At 34.6% G+C, this 20611-nt stretch overlaps 1 protein-coding gene across 2 annotated transcripts in view; it reads right to left on the bottom strand.

Annotated features, from left to right (window-relative positions):
* LOC140170141 (glycerophosphodiester phosphodiesterase domain-containing protein 5-like) overlaps positions 1-20611 on the bottom strand; it is a 126791-nt gene that overhangs the window by 7837 nt on the left and 98343 nt on the right. For both annotated transcript variants that reach the window (XM_072193461.1, XM_072193462.1), the window contains exons 9-12: positions 17294-17379; positions 11197-11347; positions 10181-10405; positions 2320-2426 (exon numbers count right to left, since the gene is read on the bottom strand). In XM_072193461.1, the coding sequence (XP_072049562.1) occupies positions 2320-2426; positions 10181-10405; positions 11197-11347; positions 17294-17379 (569 nt within the window). The remainder of the gene's footprint in view (positions 1-2319; positions 2427-10180; positions 10406-11196; positions 11348-17293; positions 17380-20611) is intronic.

Genomic DNA, 20611 nt, shown 5'->3' with positions numbered 1-20611 from the left:
GCTAACAGTACCAGTACATTGAGAGATTCACCCAGGTTAAATAAGAATGAAATAAGATGAGACAATAAAATAAAGAATGGCCACTTGAGGCAAGATATTGATTTGAATCGGAGACATGTGATGCAATGAAGTTACATCAAAATACCTCCAGGATACCAACCTCTAAAGGGCTGTGTAAATGGCAAACTTAAAGTACAGGTTAGAATTTGGTTAACAAGGCATGTATTCCCCTCGAAGTGATACATAACCCACTAAGCACATTCCATTATGAATTGTGTCTTGTACTTTTGTACAACTTATACCAGAAGTCAATGTACCGTAACATAGATAAATGATTGAATAATCTCAAGTTCATTGGCAGGACCTTCTTGAAAAGCGACAAAACGCGTGATGTTAACATTCTAGAACATATAACCCCCGGGATATAACCTATCAAAAAGGTTAACTCTTACCAATACTCAAACTATAGCTCTACCAAAAACGTTTCATAATGCCTTTGACCATTTTCCACATGCATAAATGTAGCTCTGTAAGGTATATTCCATTGTTACTTCATAAAACCATGAATCAAACGATATTTTGTTCCTTAAGATTGCAGATAGTATGAAGGACAGCAACAAAATACCGATATCAATTACAAACCAAAGTCATGCTTTGTTTTTAATTGATGAATCACTAGCATTGACATTGCCAAAAGTATAGCCACTAGTAATTGAATGAAAATGAAACATCAACTATGTATCAGTTAACATGAATCAGGGGTAGAATTCATTCCCACTATTCAATAAGATTTCAAAGGTTGGTATTTTGCCTGGGTGTCTTTTTAGAATGCCTTAATTTCCAAACCATATTGCGTAGTTATATATTCCTCCTAGCGGACACAACGCTCCAGAGAACTGCTTTGTTTATACCTATAGACACAGGCAATATACGGGTATAATAGGCCCTGCCCTATATCGTTGGTTCAGAACCAGAAAGCTGTAACTCACTATGACCAGCTGTCACAAAATGACCAAGAAGTTGGCTCCTTGCTTTGGTCTTCAAAAACCAATATTTCCTCCACAATGTTTTTTGTTTTTCATTGAATTTTGTCATGATTAATGCACTGTATCTTCTATAGTGTCATGGCGACTTTATGCTCATTTTATGGGAACAAGTGATTTGAGTTGATTTGAGGCTTTCTGGCTCTCAACCCTCGATATGTCGCATTCGTTGACGAACAATACGATAAAATTTTGTTTGTATTATATAGTTCAACTTGTGACTGATCTGTGGCGGGTTTTGTCACAAAAATCAATCCACCTAAATTTAGAAACCATTGTAAGCGATCTTAGCAACTTCGTTGACCTTATCACGTTTCATTAAAGTGCTAAATGAACATAGAGTGTTAACAATTATTTCCTCCTTATATAAAAGTATAAAATAGTTTAATTCAATGATTATGACCTGTGGCAATTGACGAACATGTGGCAGGCATTGTATCGATGTAAAACATAATCAATTAGGAACCCTGATTTTGACAAAACAAACATAAAACTGTGGCAGTAGAGACTAGTCAACACAATACACTTTAGCTCTTACAGAGTATCACATCATGGTCAACCCAATTCAAGTTCGGAGTGAATCGCTTTGCTATTTAACCTCAGGACGACATTCATTCGATTACTCAATCGCAAACTATTAGCGCTTTTATAATAAAAATTTAAACAAATAAGTAGAGCCAAACGTTCATCAATCGCCCTTCATATCAGAATCTAAAGGTAGATTTCAAACCGGTCAACAACCTTCATTTTTTGAACCGAATATTTCAGAGAAACCATTCTCCGTCATCAGCGGTGTAATGCTGTTGGTAGACTGACTGATCATTCGCCAGTGTTTCTAGATGTTGACAATGCCCTTTTTGTCTTTTGTGATGGTGTTTCTAAAAGAGAATCATATATTCCAGAAAGTTTTCGGCCCGTCCGTATTAGGGTGGGGCTGATCTCTTGTTTTTTTTCTTTGTGCAGAAAATGTCCATCACAAACGACAAAAAGGACATTGTCAACATATAGAAACACCGGAGAATCATCAGTCGTGAGTCAATCTACCAACAGCATTACAGTGCTGATGACGGAGAATGGTTTCTCTGAAATAGTTGGTTCAAAAAGTAAGTGTTTTTGACCAGTTTTAAATCTACCGTTGATGTTTATTTCCAACAAACCTCTTCATTTGTTGATTTTTTCCAAAGATTCAAAATAAAGAAAACGGAAGGAAACCAAACAGAGGAAGATTTCTGGAGAAAATATTTAAAATTCGCGGGTTTTATGATACGATACTTACTTGATATCGTCAAAGGCCACATCGTTGTACAACGTCACCATTTCACGTTGATCATAGGTCTTAATGAATACAACGTTATATTCGTCATCTTGCGACTGCCAATATTCCTGAAAGTAAAAATGATAATAATAATGATAATAATAATAACATATTATATATTAATTATGATGATCATGTCATGATTTAAAAAAGAAGAAGAAAAGATCCAAATATGCCAGCAATGTAATTTTACAGTTACCGGCTTGACTTGGAAGGAAGCTTTCTGTGATATTTGAATTCTTCTACACACTCGCTATTAATGATCAATGCATTTTTTGCCAAAGCTCACTACCATTTGCAAGATGCTGTGAACTACCAAACCGCAGCAGTTTAAAATATTTGCTAAGCTTAATGCAAAGGTTGCGTTTAGAAGTCATTATTTAAAACTACACCCGTTTGCTTGAATGAAGGAGTTTTAAATGTGAACTGTTGATTTAATAAGCTAATGCGAAGTCACCAGTTTCGACAGAAATGTCACTAATTGATTGCATTTTAAAAATTAGAAAATAAACTAGTGTTAAAATTAAAATGATTGTATGAGGTTCCTAGAAGTAGTTAATTTCGACAAAAACATCACTAATTGATTGAGTTTTAAGAGGAACTATCTGTTATTTTTGAGAATATAATTGCCACGGTCAAAAATAGATTTTCTTTATACTTTCATATTTGATGGACCTTGACCTCAAACTAACACACATGGGATAAATTTCGGAAAAATATCCCCGTTGCCATGGTAACAGGCAAATTTCAATTTTAGGCCTATTTTTACAATTTTCAGCAGTCAAATTGTCAAGTTTTGAAGCCAGTGTTACTAATATACACATTATAAATATGATTTTTTCTTTATAAGGTATGAATAGGTCAAACCTTAGATGCCGCAATGAAAGTATAAAAATAATCACCAGATGTCAGGGTGGGTTATACCATTTATTTGAAATAGGGGTGTTTTTCAATTTTTTCAAAGTATGAAAATATACCAACTTTGTATAGCTCATAAACCATATGGTAGTGTTCCGATTTCAACATCGACCACAGCATGTTGAGATGATACATTGGTCTTATGAAAAAGTTACATTTGAGCTTGGGGAAAACACATCTGTATATACAGTGTTGCCAGACATTTTCCTATTTTTCGAAATTCAACACAAATCTCACCTTAAGTTAAATGATGTGAAAATGAAACATCATCCTTTCAAGGAACATTTATTAGAAAGAGAGTTTTTATTCATATCAAATTTGATCAGTTATAATGGTCAGTGTTGTTCTAAGCCACATGGGTGTTGCCATAATTGGGGTTTAATTGTGATTTGTGGATATTTTCAACTTTTTACAAGTCATACCAAAATGCATTTCTATAATAAAGAAAGAAACATCGACCTCGTCATGTTGAGATGATATATTGGCCTTATGAAAAAGTTATTTTGATCTGGGGGCGGGGTAAGACATCAGTTTATACAGTGTTGCCAGATAAATCACATGGGTGTTGCCATAATTGGGGTTTAATTGTGAGGTGTGGATATTTTCAACTTTTTACAAGTCATAAAAATACCAACTTGCATTTCTATAACAAAGAAAGAAACATCGACCTCGTCATGTTGAGATAATACATTGGCATTATGAAAAAGTTATTTTGATTTGGGGGTGGGGGGTAAAACATCAGTTTATACAGTGTTGCCAGATATTTTCCTATTTTTTCAAAATTCAACACAAGTCTCGCCCTAAGTTAAAAGATATGAAAATGAAACTTCACCTTCATACGGAACATATCTTTTTAGAAAGAAAGTTAATTTCATATTCAATTTGATCATCTGGGATGGTCAGTGTTATTTCTAAGCCATATGGGTGTTGCCATAGCTGGCATTTAATATGACAATTTAGATATTTCCAGCTTTTTACAAGTCTTAAAAATAGTACACATCCTTAAAATTATTGTGGAATGAACGCAATATTAAGGTTAAAAATTACCCTAAGAACACTTAGTATGTGAATTTAAATATTTACTTCTATACAGTATTGCCAGTTATTATCACATATATTCAAAATTCAATGTATGTCTCACTTTCGGATTTATATTGTTTAAATCGCTGCCATGAATAAACCACATAGATGATGCCACTATAAATGGAGTTAATAGTGAAATGTGGATACATTTTCAATTTTAAAATGACACCTTATTAAAGTTACAGCTATAGTATTTCAATTTTTCACAAAAAACACCCAAAAAGCACACACATTTGTCCTAATTTGGCGCTTTTATGGGCACTTTTGCCTTAATGCACCCAATTTGGTGTATTGTCTCCACTGCAAACCCACCAATCGACATACCAAATTTGCTAAGGTACGCCCAAAACCGTGGCACATCCCCGTATACCTTTAACCAGGGAGAACCCCCTCCGGCGTCATGTCATAGGTATACTGTGCCCAGTAGACCTCTTTTTCTACTTGAAACGGATATTTCCTCAGACGACTTCGCAACATTTGGTGATTTTTTATTTTGCTTTAACTCTGCAAGTATCTGCAAAAGTGTTCATATATATTTCCTTCATTCTTGAAAGCTTAATTTTAGTTGCTTCCTTTTACAAGCTCATACAAATTCATGTCATCAATGAGCAGGGATGCTTGAATGACAGAGAATTAGCAACAATATCATGCAACATTTCACTGGTCATTTCTTCTTCATACTTTCGACTCTCCTGCGAGCTCCTCTCAGGAAAGGTAACTGGACATTAATTTGTCTGGCTGTGAAAAGGTTCTGTGCGTTATTGTCTTTGACTACAGCTCAACTTACCGTACTTTTCCTAACCAGACAGTCCATGCCAAAATTGTTACTACACCTTTACATTTCATCGAATCTCTTTTTGATGTCTGTCATTTTGAACATCACACTTGAAAGATGTATGCTATGTAGAAACTTTATTTTGCAATTTCATAATTTGCATATTATTAGCATATTTACAAGAAAAAACATGAAAATCAATAAATACCTATATTTTCACAATTTCAATATTTTATTAGAAATTAAGCATGTAGGCCCTTTGTTATGACTTGATGAATGAAGTTGTTAAAGCAGATTTTGATACTTTTGCTTATTTTTCCTTTTTTGCCCCAAAATGTGTAAAAATCAACATTTTTTGGATGACCTATATTTTCTTTGAATATTTATCAAATTTCTTAATTTAGGTATAATACAGTGCAGAAAAAGATGTCAAAAAATCTGTTAAAATAGATTTCCAATAAATTGTTCCATTTTCCATTTTGGGTTAAATACTCAATTTTCATGCGCGGGATATTTGAAACATAAAATGAAAACATGTCAATTGCACTTTTTCCTCGAGATGTACTATAATATCAAGGTTACGGATATATTATAATCCCTTCTTATCTTCACTGATCCATCAGATACCTATTGTTATGAATGATCAATGAAAAGGTTCAGAACTGGGCTACTAATTGTCTGTCAAATATCTATAGTTATTTTCATGACTGTGTCAACTCAAAAATCATGCAAGGTCGAATGTAGGAAAAGTATGATCAGTTGAGCTGTATTCTCATATCTTTCGAAACATTTGCTGGATCTATATAGTTTTTTGCCCATTTCTTCCCCATATCTTTTTTGCAAGTATAGTTGGGATGTGTGCTTTAATAATATGGGGTAGGCGTAATTTAAACATTATCTTACTCTTATATGCATCTTTTTGCAATGTAACAATCTTATGTTATTTTAATTTATTTTAGCCTAGCTAGTATGTGTATATTGGTATAAACATTATGTCTTTTATGTATATTTTAAAGTATACATGTTTGATGTTTTCTGTGTTGTATTTTAAGGGTTGGTCACCCACCTTTGCACAGTATTTTTGTCGGACCTGAGAGCACATCAGACATACCAAATTGCATTTTGAATACGAGGAATGTCCTTCTGATATAAAATAATTTTGATTTTTTTTAATTCGCGATACAATAAAAATTTTAGGGTAAATTATGCATATTGATTTTTTTTAATTTTTTGACATATTACAGTTAATTTAATAAATCTAATGATGTGTACTTAAAGTGTATGTAGCTGGGATGAAAAGCCGACCACCAATCAATTAATTAATGTTAATTGAAAAATTTGACCTTTCAATACGAAAGGTCAAATTTTCATATGGACAGCTTTTCATTCCAGCTACATACACTTTAAGTACATATCACTAGATTTATACAATTTACTTTTGAGATCTGTTAAATTTCAAAATATCAATTTTTAATCATTGCCATAAAATTTGTATTATATCGCAAATTTCAATATATGTCTGATGTGCTCTCAGGTCCACAAAATATGTGAAAACGTCGCTATTTGAACCCTTATGACTTATAAAAATATCGACATCTCACTATTAAACCCTAATTATGGCAACACCCATGTGGATTGGAACAACACTGACCATTTATACAACTGATCAAATTTAATATGAAAGTAAATTTCATTTTAATAAACTCTCCTTGTGAAGGTGAAGTTTCATTTTCGCATCATTTAACTTTAGGTGAGACTTGTGTTAAATTTCGAAAAAATAGGAAAATATCTGGCAACACTGTATAAACATATGTTTTCCCCAAGCTTAAGTGTAAATGTTTCATAAGACCAAATATGTATCATTTCAACATGATGAAGTTGATGTTTCACTTCCACATATTTTTTAAGGAATGCATACCATGGTAATTTGGTATTTTTAAAACTTGTAAAAAGTTCAAAATAACCACATCTCGCTATTCAACCCTAATTATGGCAACACCCATGTGGTTTGGAACAACACTGACCATTTATACAACTGATCAAATTTAATATGAAAGTAAATTTCTTTCTAATAAACTTTCATTTTCAACCTAAGGTGAAACTAGTGCTGAATTTTGAAAAAAATAGGAAAATATCTGGCAACACTGTATAAACAGATGTTTTTCCCCAAGCTCAAATGTAAATTTTTCATAAGACCGATGTATCATCTCAGCATGATGAGGTCGATGTTTCATTTTCACATCTTTATTTTAGGAATGTATGCCATTGTATTTTGGCATTTTTAAGACTGAAAAATAGCTGAAAAAGCTGAAAAAAAAGCTGAAAAAAGCTCAACATATGTTGAATTTTGAATTATGTGATAATATCTGGCAATACTGTATAGAAGGAAATATTTTCCGAACTCAAATTTAAAATTTAAATTCACATACTAAGTGTTCTTAGGTTAATTTTTAACCTTAATATTGCGTTCATTCAATAATTTTAAAGGTGTGTACTATTTTTAAGACTTGTAAAAAGCTGGAAATATCTAAATATTGTCATATTAAACGCCAGCTATGGCAACACCCATATGGCTTAAAATAACACTGACCATCCCAGATGATCAAATTGAATATGAAATTAACTTTCTTTCTAAAAAGATATGTTCCATATGAAGGTGAAATTTCATTTTCATATCTTTTAACTTAGGGCGAGACTTGTGTTGAATTTTGAAAAAATAGGAAAATATCTGGCAACACTGTATAAACTGATGTTTTACCCCCCGATCAAATTAACTTTTCATAAGGCCAATGTATCATCTCAACATGACGAGGTCGATGTTTCTTTCTTTATTATAGAAATGCATTTTGGTATTTTTATAACTTTTAAAAAGTTGAAAATATCCACAAATCACAATAAAACCCCAATTATGGCAACACCCATGTGGTTTAGAACAACACTGACCATTATAACTGATCAAATTTGATATGAATAAAAACTCTTTCTAATAAATGTTCCTTGAAAGGATGATGTTTCATTTTCACATCATTTAACTTAAGGTGAGATTTGTGTTGAATTTCGAAAAATAGGAAAATGTCTGGCAACACTGTATATACAGATGTGTTTTCCCCAAGCTCAAATGTAACTTTTTCATAAGACCAATGTATCATCTCAACATGCTGTGGTCGATGTTGAAATCGGAGCACTACCATATGGTTTATGAGCTATACAAAGTTGGTATATTTTCATACTTTGAAAAAATTGAAAAACACCCCGATTTCAAATAAATGGTATAACCCACCCTGACATCTGGTGATTATTTTTATACTTTCAATGCGGCATCTAAGGTTCGACCTATTCATACCTTACAAAGAAAACAGTATATATATATTGTGTATATTAGTAACACTGGCTTCAAAACTTGACAAATTGACTGCTGAAAAATGCAAAATTGTGAAAATAGGCCTAAAATGAAAATTTGGCTGTTACCATGGCAACGGGGATATTTTTCCCAAATTTATTTCATGTGTGCTTGTTTCAGGTCAAGGTCCATCAAATATGAAAGTTTAAAGGAAATCCATTTTTTGACCGTGGCAAACATTTAACAAAAATTCTCCAAAATAACAGATAATGCCTCTTAAATATTAGAAAATACAGAAGTCTAACAGTATACATGCATTAAAATCATTGTTAAGAGCTTCATATTTTTAAATCACAGCTAAGAACATTTTTCAGTTTGCGAAATAATATTTATATCAGCACTTCTCCAATTGTTTCAAGACAAATATGAAATTGTGCATGCTTCTTGTCGTCTTTGTTCTATGGGCTTGATGGCTCTTGTTCATGTGCACGTTTTTTCCAATAATGCTTTTATTTGCTATCATCATACCAATGTGGTTTAAAATGAAATGTTGGATTCTTGAAAGGCATGCTTTGGTACATCGTATTGGCCTGCAACACAGATTATAGAAGGAACCTGCAACATGGACGTTGGCCAGAATACACTTCACACAAATACGGACACATTCCAACCGAGGACGTTTACAGGAAGCCAACACGAGGCATATAGACGAATCCAATTTCACGCATTCCTGCTCCTGAATGGCAGCCATTAGCCGCGACAGGTACCCAACTATCTCACCTAAAATGTGGGATAGTGCGGCCTTGAAAGGTATTATAAACTGCATTCTATCACCCGTGTAACACGTAGACAAAAGAATGATTACAGTTTACAACACAAATGAATGTAACATCGAATTTTAAGCGGGTTTAATCCACCCAATTGGGTACTCACAACACCTGTTTGGTGCATGCGGGTACCCAAATATGGCCGACCAAATCCTGACCATGACTTGGCTCGTTGGATTCGTCTATAAGTAAAAACATCGTCCACACCAGGTAAATCATTATTTTGTACAGGCAGTAAACGAACTAATAGAAATACGGTCTATAAAATGCCCCAGCGCTGCTGACAGTAGCTGCTAAGCATAAGATGAGTTTATAATCCGCGTGCGCGGTGAGCCATCTCATTGGCTAAAACCAATCGCTATAGCTCAGCGATGTAATAAATTCAGCTATGAGTTGCCTTTCAAAATATTCAGGGCAAATTCTATTGTTAAAAGGATGAGTGTCTCACTGTCTGTATATAATTGAAAACTCATTGACAATTAAGAGCACATTCCTCAAGCACATAATTGCATTGGAATGAATTGAGTGACCGCCACTTGAAATAATTTTTGGTATTTATTCCTTATTCCTAGCTATGATGGTGCGTATGATTACCTCTCAAATCCTTGAATAAGAACGCACCCCGGGTAGAAAGTTGTATAGATGGATAGATAAATGAGGGTCACTTTTTACGCGTTTTGTATTAGCGTATATTTTACGTCACAAACCATGCATATACGTTGAATTAGAATAACTACACAACAGCTTAGTGTACCTTAGGTGGGGGTGAGTGTGCAGGCGACCACAAGAGGAATCTTGTAGTGTAATTCAAGAATATGAAAAATAGCACATTAAAAACCTTGTTTATGAAAAACAGTACTAGTATATCAAAAAGCTTACTAGATCATCTGGGTGAACTCCAGCTTCCAAGATGTTAGCTAACGTGACATTCATCCACGAATGATGGAATGGATGACCCGCAGGTGGCTGGCGTACATCTAACAGTAACGTCCTGTTGTATCTTAACACCAAGCTAAACATCTCTTTCATCGTCATTATTTTCTGACTTCTGTACGAGGTTTTTTCGTCTTCACTTAGTTCTCTGACGGTAGCATATGGATTTTTCTGAAAATGGAAGTTGTACAAAAATATGTCAACATGATTTTCTATGACTTCGCTATACACTATAATCAAGCAGCAGTGTCTCATGTAAGAGAGCACGAAATACTAATAGGATTAGAGTTAGGGTTAGTGTTAGGATTAGGGTTAGGATTTAGTGTTATGGTAAGGGTACAACTCAATGCAGTAGGCAAATGTACAACTCAATGCAGTAGGCAAACGTAACTGATGTGTTAAAGCCATCGAGACCCCAAGCCAATATCTCTCCAGAAATGTTGTCCAATGACATATTTTCAACATACCTGAAGTTGATGGTAGAGCAAAATGTCTGACATTGGTTTTCAGGGGGGTCAAAATGTACAAAAATGTCCAATTGGGATTTTGCATGGGTAATATCTCAGCTAAAAGTATTCTAATAGGCTGACCCCCGAAGTTGGTCCTGGATGGATGAAGTTGCATTTTGAGAGCCCTATATCTTTTTAAGTAAATGACTTACAAGTTTGCTGATGACAGATTTGAATTCTACACAAAAAGTTACCCTCGGATACATATTTTTCAAAGTTGTATGGGTTTTCATTATACATTTATGGCCCTCCAAACATCGTCTTTCGCCTAGCGCCTAAATTTCAACTTGCTGCCACAGGAAAACGAAATGGAGTATAAAGCTCAAATTTTCAGCATTTTACTTTCTCACCAATATCTAGCACCACACAGAAAAAGAAAAAAATTGAAGAGGTACTACGGTGCACATCCCTGGAGTTGACATGGATTGGCTCATAAATCAAATAAGTACTTACACTAAGGAACCATGAGCCAGCATTAAGTTCCCTTAATTCCTCCATCGTAAAGTTGTCTGATGGTTCCCTGTGTCTGAGTGGGAACACATCGTTGACGTTTGTTGTCCTTTGGAGATTATTGTCATGAAAAACGTATGGGATACCATCAAAGCTGTAAAGTAATATATTGAATATCTTGATGAGGTTGGTGTATTTTGTCAACTTTGTTATTCTTTTCCAAAAATGATAAAATAACAATTAGTTATAATTACGGTAAATTTTTACAAATTCTAAGCTAATGTATTGAGGCGCTTGATCAATGCCGATTGATTTGTATTAATTAATGTTTCTATTAGACCCTCCCTCGGGTCCATGGAGAACGACTGGTAATGTAGATTACATAGCATTAAAAATCAACCCAATACATGGACCCTCCCAGTCTGTAAGCAATTTGACTTCCAGTTCCCACAAAATGCTGGGAGTTCACTTTTACGGATTTGGAGTCATGCAATCTTTCTATATACCACGTCCATGTTTTCACTACATTAACGTTTGTGTAAGCGACTAAAACAACGATATTGTATCCGACCAATCAACGCAGCTTGGCAGCGCGGGGATATTTGAAAAGGCTTCCCTAGCTAAATAATGTGCAAACATTTGCAAACAGCACGCGATAATATACGCAATATGGACAATAGGCCTAAGTCCGAGTCGAGTGGTTGCCTTTTATTATTGCGCGTACCATGGGTCTATCAGACGCGTGCCACTTGAGCTCAAATAGCTTTGTGCTACCATATTTGAATTGAAACTGGGGCGGGGCTTTCGTAATTGACATCAGAATCACCGGGCTTCGTTGAACGAATATTTGGAAGTGAAATCTCTAACACTTCGGAACAGTCTCGGCGTGGGGAGCGGTCACTGAATTTTAAAGTTCAATATAGGAGGTGTGATCAGTGTAGTGGCAACAATTTGAGCTAATTTGTGTAGAGAGAGGAATTGGTTTTGGGCTGTGTATTTAGAATCGGGGGGGGGTGAAGGACTATGGCATATTTTGGTAGGCTATTATGTAATTATGTATCGTTCCATTATCCAGGCCGGACCGAACCGAGACTGTGGGACAGTCTATGTTTCTATTAGAGGGCTGAATACATTTTGCCAATAACAATTAGTTAAGAATAATTTCTTGAACTTATCCTATGCGTACAAGATATGGATACGAACAATCGAACATTAAAGTCGCACGATTATTCGCTGATAATAACACAAAACAGAAAAGAGTTCTCTTTAAGAAAACTCTGATAACTATAATACAGGGTGGGCCTAAAACAACTTTACCCAAATAAAAAGGTGCATATCTCAAAATTAAAAAGTATGCTTCAAATTATTTTCATATATTCGTAAAGAACATCTTCTTAAGAGTATTTGGTGAAAAAACTATCCAAAAATGTATTAAATCAAAAACGTGACGCTAGTTTTAAATCAAAGGGTCAAAATTAACTTTGTCCACGCGAAGGCCTACTAGCTGTCGCGTCGCATCACTTGCAATAACGAGTTCGATAGAGAATGAGAACCACTCAATATACGCACAAATTTGTTCAGCAATTTTTATATAACACAACCAAATAAATAAAACATAAACAATAAATTTCAAGCTACGATGTTTCGTCATGATATGCAGCTTTCATGCTGCAAAGATATAAAAACAATTCTCTTCAAATATGCGCAAAAGCAATTGTAACCTCAGACCTCTTTTTTTTTTCTTTTTTTGTCAAATGTTATCTACAAGAAAGTTTGCACTTTTTGCGTTCGTGGTATGTTCGGCCGGCAAATTGTTGCGTCGACAACTGACTCTGGGTTTAGCTGCAAGTTCTCTTTGAACCGCTGCAATAATTACAACTGAACGGTCAGTTCTTGGACGTCCGCTCCGTGCTTAGCATCTATTCATCACACTTCCGAGGTTGTGAAAGTTGTTCATGTGTAGAGTTAGGGTAGGTTTTGGCGGGACTCTTACGTTCGGGAAACGAATGCGAAATTGACGTTGCACTTCCAAAAAGCTTTCTGTTCTTAAGTATACATCTGCCATAAAAGTCCTCTCTTGTGTTGTGAATTGCCTTATCTTGACACCCTGTAAACCTATTTAGAAATAAGCCACACAGTCTCAAAATGCACGAAGACCTATTTAAAATTCAAAACTTGCGCCAGATGAAACCTTTGTAATTGTGTAATTTTTATGATAATTGTTGATCAATGACAGGAGTGAAGTTCGAGTACATGACAAGTAAATGGGGATTAAAATCGAATGTCTTTCTTTCATGCATATAAAAATATCATCACTTTTCAAAGACAAGCCAAACGTGTTTACTAATTGCATGTATGCCTAACGCATATGTATGCCTTACTCCTAGCAATCGGACAAATCCCATTGAATTACGTGTGGACAAAGTGATTTTTGACCCTCGGACGTAAAACTAGCACCATTTTGTTAATTTAGCTTCTTTTGTTTTCATTTCTTCATCACATACTCTTAGAAAGATATACATTTAGAATATGTAATATTATTATGAATAGCTCTTCTATAATTCGAGCAACCACCCTCTGAAATTGGGTAAAGTTGTTTTTGGCCCACACTGTATTGCGGGTGCAATGATTCGACTCCTAAACAACATTTGTTTAATATTTCAAACAACATGTTTATAATTATTAAAACAAAATATGTGTAATATTTCTTTTTTTTTAATTTTGGGAAGCGTAATATACCGGGTGAAATTTCAGACATCGGCAATATTAATTAAAATACACGTAAAACGTCTGCAATTTTAACAGTATTTCAGATTCTCTGCCATGTACATTTAAATAAAGGATGGCCATTCCAATTTAACGTTTTAGGCAATAAAAGGCATTCTTGTTATAATTCGAAGGACATTGCGATTACTTTGGGCATTGAATATTCCCGTCTTCTATCCTCGTCTTGAATTTGATATTCTCCAATGTTTGCATGGCAATGAAACATTCTAATTGATCACTTAAGCTTGCTGTTTTTATCGTTTAATTCAATAGGTAATTTAAGGGGGCTGTTAGCTAAGAAGGCATTTTTGGCTATTTTGGACTTTTTGGATAAACAATCATCACTGGTGTATACCTATAGCAATTCTCAACTCAAAAATCTATTTTTTTTCGTCGCCGAATCCACCGTTGCCATGGTAACTGCGGCCATATTGGATTTTTATACACTTAGTTATTCAAGTTTTTCAGAAAAATTAAAACAACAATGAGTCTGAAACCATCAATATTTAACTATTTGAAGCATAATAAAGAGAAGTACAGAGCCCTTTTAAACAAAATTTGCTCCGTTTTTGTTTTTGAGACGTTTTAAGATTGTGTTTATGCGAAAAGTTCAAAATTTGGCCATTTTTGGGAAAAAATCACCATATTTCAAATTTGGAAGGGTTTTGTTAAAAAAGGGCTCTGTACTTCTCTAGATCTACTTAAAATACACCTGTTTGCCAAGTTTTAAGTCATTTGCACTTATAATGGCTGAAAAAAACTTGAATTACTGATAAAATTACCATTTTGAAATAAACGCATTTTAAAAATGACTAATAATAGCCAGGTGAGGAATTATGAAATATAGTATAAATATACTAGAATATAAAGCAAAAATAATAATAAAGTATATATAAATAATAATAAAGTAAATAAATGTTAAATTATGATTGTAACTGCCAGGTAAATATTTTTGTTAGTAATTCTTTCACATATCGCACCTTGAAAAACAATAAAATACATTAAAATTCAAATGCATGGATAAGAATAGGAAACGAACAAATGTTACCATATTTCTCGACACCTTGTTCACTTCAAATAGCCGAAACTTGGCAATGCAACATCCGATTTTAATGGGGTAAAAAATATTTTAAAGCTAAAACTCTGCTGAATTTAATAAGTAGCAAAACTCAAATTACACATATATGCTCATTTTAGTCATTTTCTTAGCTAACAGCCCCCTTAAGTAAAAGCATTGGGACATTTCAATTGATTACCAATAAGAGCATTGTCATCCTTGAATCACACTGGGAAGGTTGTCTAATTTTACAGCTCTGGCATTGGAAAGGTTGGCTAATTTTACAGGTTTGGCATTGGTAAGGTTGGCTACTTTTGCAGCTCTGACATTGGAAAGGTTGTCTAACTTGTTTTTGTTTTGTTTGTTTAAGGGCAAGTATTTTGATGGGACATGCTAGCACATCAGACACACTAAATTGCATTTTGAATACGAGGAACGTCCGTTTGATATCTAATAATTTTGATTTGTTTTTAAATTAGCGATATAATTATTACGCCAAATTATTCAATATTGACTATTTCATTACTTCGCGGACTCTTATATATCAAAAATTGGCATACAAATTTAAAAAAAAATGATATCAGGCGAAGGATGTTCCTCGTATTCAGAATGCAATTTGGTGTGTCTGATGTGTTCTCAGACCCCGCAAAAATACTATACTATGACGGAATAAGGAGCACAATATTTTTGATTAATACAATTCCCACGAACCCTTTTATATAAAATGCACAAAAACAAATAAACCGCAAGACAGGTTTTTCAGCATGTTCAGTTAAAAAAAAAATAAAAAAAAAAATAATAATAATAATAAAAAACACTTATATTAACTATCGTCTTGTGTTAATGCAATCAAAATGAAATTGTGGCCAGAAATTCTAAACATAAAATTTAGAAGGTTTTTTTTAGAATAAAAGGAAATGAGTATTCTATAAACAGAGAGTTTCAAGCCCGTATTATCAAAAGAGCACTTGAAGACCTGAGCGCAAGAAGACCGTAAGTCCACTTGGCCCCTCAACATGTATACACTAAAGTTACGTATAGTTTCTTAGGGTTTATAATGTTTAATACTTTTTCCAGGGTGAAAACATCATGAAAGGTTGGGAAAGATTCGTTTTGGCCCCTGAACATGTATAAAACATTACCAAACTATACGAAACTATACGCAACTTAAGTGTATACATGTTGAGGGGGCAAGTGGACTTACGGTCTTCTTGCGCTCAGGTCTTCACTTTGTAAAATCTGTGCAAGAATTATGAGCCCCCTGGGGTAAAATTTCCAAACGGCTTCCAAAAAATCGCTTGTCCCCCTCTCGGACACCCCCTCCCCTCGGCCTGCCAAAAAATCTTTGCCTCCACCCCCCCCCCTTTGCACATGTCAAATTTTTGGCAAACCTTAAATGGTCTAGATACATGTTGCGAGCGCAGCGAGCAGTGAAATTTGCATCCAGGCTGCATCAAAATGTTTGGTTCCCATCAATTTTTGGCGTTTAAAGACAAGCCTGTTTTTCAATACAACATTAGATCCTCTTGAAATTCCCATGATTTACAGTTTTATGACCTTTCATAACATTCATCTATAAATAAGGTAGTTCCTATGTTGCATTTTGTTGTGGTAGTCTTGTCCATAATCACTGGAAACTGATGGGTACGAATAATTTTGATACACCCTGTATTAAAGCGTTTTCGTACTGTTTTCTTAAGCCTTTTTAGAGCGTTTTATTTAAAAGGCGCCCCATGAATGTGTGCCAAAAATCGTTTTCCCCCTCCCCCAGGGCTTATAATTATTGCACAGCTCCTAAGGATGCCCCTACAATTACATAGAGGCATTACCGTTAAGAAGGCGGAATTTGGTAGAATGAGATAGGCGTAAATCCCGGGGTGGGGTGGGATGGGGTGTGTTGAGGTGATGTATCCTCCCAATATTTTGATGAGGGGGATGGACCATACTCTCGTCCTCCAATGTTGACGCCAGCTAGGTGTATGTGTGAAGGTGTGGGTGTGGGGGGGGGTAGGGTGTGTGTGTGTGTTTTGGGCCACATTTTACCATTTTAGGTTTAACATTACATTTTTACAAAGGAACTAGATTCTCTCTGCTTCAGAATTTTTCACAAATCCAATCCCCTCCAAATCTGCACCACTTAGCATAATATTCAACGAATATGGCATGTTGGCAAGAACCTTCTGTTCATGAAACAGCAAAACTCGAAGGATAAAATAATAAAATGTGCTTTTTATGAATTGAGCAGATCCCTTGCCTCTATTTTCTCATTGAGATTACCTTATCCTAATGTCTGTTTCAATTCCATGTACGTTGCATTCATTTAATGCTATCTCAAATGCTATTTCGGTATTCTCGGGCGCCAACTGAAAGATACAAAAATATTTTGATCATATGAATAATATTTACTTTAATCTGTGTATTCTGCACATAATAGGCTATAATAAGCTGAGGTAAAGAGTTTTATCAAAGTAACCTTTCGATTGGAATTGTACACAGACATGACATTACGGCAATAAAATGAATATTAAATCTGTACATCTGGACTTACTATTTTTGATAGCGACAGTATCACGTTTCATCTAAGACGCATCATCTGGCCGACTGATCTGGCACTGAACTGTTGACCTGTAACACAGTTGATGATGTGACGTCACAGAGGAGTCGCCGACTGCGCCAAAACCATTCAAAGACCTACGACGCACGCAGCAATCAGGAAAATACCTCGACGACTCTCTTCTGACGTCATACCCTCAACTGTGTCACAGATCTTGTGCGTCTTAGCTGAGATGTGATACTGTCGCTATCAAAAACAGTAAGTCCGGTTGAACAGATTTAACGTTCAATTTATTATGTTTATCTATGTGGATTGTCAAAAATTTATCACAAATAAATCTCCCAAGTTTCCCAGCAATTTATTTTCAAATAAATTAGTTACCATTTGATTAATACAAATGTGCAATGTGCAAATGGGATTACATCTTTATATGAATATCTTGGGTTTGTTTTTGGTTGCTTAAAATTGGAATGATCAATATTGCCCATGAAAGATGGCTAATTCATTAAACTTTTAGCGAGGATCTTTATTGCATTTAATTCCTATTCGTTTTTAATTCATTTTCGTATCGTTGTCTTATTTAATAACGGTAAATATGTGGTGCTGAAGGCTACATTTATATTAACACTCTAAGGGAAATGCGCCTGTAAGTATGTGGCTTTCCGGTTTTCCCCTTGGTTCCAGTTATGAGTAATAGCGCCATCAACGGCGATATGTTTTTCTATAATGCAGCATCAGTCGGAAGGCTGGCGCATGTGAAATACCCGAGTCAAGTACATGAGCTTGTAACATCAATATATGTAGCTCTTTTCTGGTGCTTCTTTGCTTAAAAAGCAAACAGTGAATCCGGACCGGGAGGGCACCATCCATTAGGTCCATGACGAGACTTAAGAGGAACTATCTGTTATTTTTGAGAATATAATTGCCACGGTCAAAAATAGATTTTCTTTATACTTTCATATTTGATGGACCTTGACCTCAAACTAACACACATGAGATAAATGTCGGAAAAATATCCCCGTTGCCATGGTAACAGGCAAATTTCAATTTTAGGCCTTTTTTCACAATTTTTGCATTTTTCAGCAGTCAAATTGTCAAGTTTTGAAGCCAGTGTTACTAATATACACAATATAAATATGATTTTTTCTTTATAAGGTATGAATAGGTCAAACCTTAGATGCCGCAATGAAAGTATAAAAATAATCACCAGATGTCAGGGTGGGTTATACCATTTATTTGAAATAGGGGTGTTTTTCAATTTTTTCAAAGTATGAAAATATACCAACTTTGTATAGCTCATAAACCATATGGTAGTGTTCCGATTTCAACATCAACCACAGCATGTTGAGATGATACATTGGTCTTATGAAAAAGTTACATTTGAGCTTGGGGAAAACACATCTGTATATACAGTGTTGCCAGACATTTTCCTATTTTTCGAAATTCAACACAAATCTCACCTTAAGTTAAATGATGTGAAAATGAAACATCATCCTTTCAAGGAACATTTATTAGAAAGAGAGTTTTTATTCATATCAAATTTGATCAGTTATAATGGTCAGTGTTGTTCTAAACCACATGGGTGTTGCCATAATTGGAGTTTAATTGTGATTTGTGGATATTTTCAACTTTTTACAAGTCATAAAAATACCAAAATGCATTTCTATAATAAAGAAAGAAACATCGACCTCGTCATGTTGAGATGATATATTGGCCCTATGAAAAAGTTATTTTGATCTGGGGGGCAGGGTAAAACATCAGTTTATACAGTGTTGCCAGATAAACCACATGGGTGTTGCCATAATTGGGGTTTAATTGTGAGGTGTGGATATTTTCAACTTTTTACAAGTCATAAAAATACCAAATTGCATTTCTCTAATAAAGAAAGAAACATCGACCTCGTCATGTTGAGATGATACATTGGCCTTATGAAAAAGTTATTTTGATCTGGGGGGGGGGGGTAAAACATCAGTTTATACAGTGTTGCCAGATATTTTCCTATTTTGTTCAAAATTCAACACAAGTCTTGCCCTAAGTTAAAAGATATGAAAATGAAACTTCACCTTCATACGGAACATATCTTTTTAGAAAGAAAGTTAATTTCATATTCAATTTGATCATCTGGGATGGTCAGTGTTATTTCTAAGCCATATGGGTGTTGCCATAGCTGGCGTTTAATATGACAATTTAGATATTTCCAGCTTTTTACAAGTCTTAAAAATAGTACACATCCTTAAAATTATTGTGGTTAAAATTACCCTAAGAACACTTAGTATGTGAATTTAAAATATTTCCTTCTATACAGTATTGCCAGTTATTATCACATATATTCAAAATTCCACGTATGTCTCACTTTAGGATTTATATTGTTTAAGGGTAGACGAGGTGTTGTTGGTCGAAGCAAAAAAAAAAATCGATTTTCATTCTCTAGATCAATAAATTATTGACAAATAACACCTTGATGTTTTGCAAAAGTTTATTCTACAAATTATATAATTTGAAAACTTGCTTAATTTATTGTTGTTAATGAGCTATGTACATTTTACAAAAGTGTTGTTGTTTCAGCCCTCTTTACAACATAACTCAAGAACCACAGGACCTACAAAATTATTTCTGTGATATTTGAATTCTTCTACACGCTCGCAAGGAAATGAGCAATGCAATTTTTGCCAAAGCTCATTACCATTCGCAAGATGTTGTGAACTACCAAATCGCAACACTTTAAAATAGTGTATTACCTTAAATCGCTGCCATGAATAAACCACATGGATGATGCCACTATAAATGGAGTTAATAGTGAAATGTGGATACATTTTCAATTTTAAAATGACACCTTATTAAAGTTACAGCTATAGTATTCCAATTTTTCACAAAAACACCCAAAAGCACACAAATTTGTCCTAATTTGGCGCTTTTATGGGCACTTTTGCCTTAATGCACCCAATTTGGTGTATTGTCTCCACTGCAAACCCACCAATCGACATACCAAAATTACTAAGGTACCCCCAAAACCGTGGCACATCCCCGTATACCTTTAACCA

The sequence above is a fragment of the Amphiura filiformis genome, chromosome 14, assembly GCF_039555335.1.
Source record: "Amphiura filiformis chromosome 14, Afil_fr2py, whole genome shotgun sequence".
NCBI lineage: Eukaryota > Metazoa > Echinodermata > Ophiuroidea > Amphilepidida > Amphiuridae > Amphiura > Amphiura filiformis.
The sequence above is the reverse complement of the archived record's forward strand: the minus strand, read 5'-3'. Positions and strand labels throughout refer to the sequence as shown.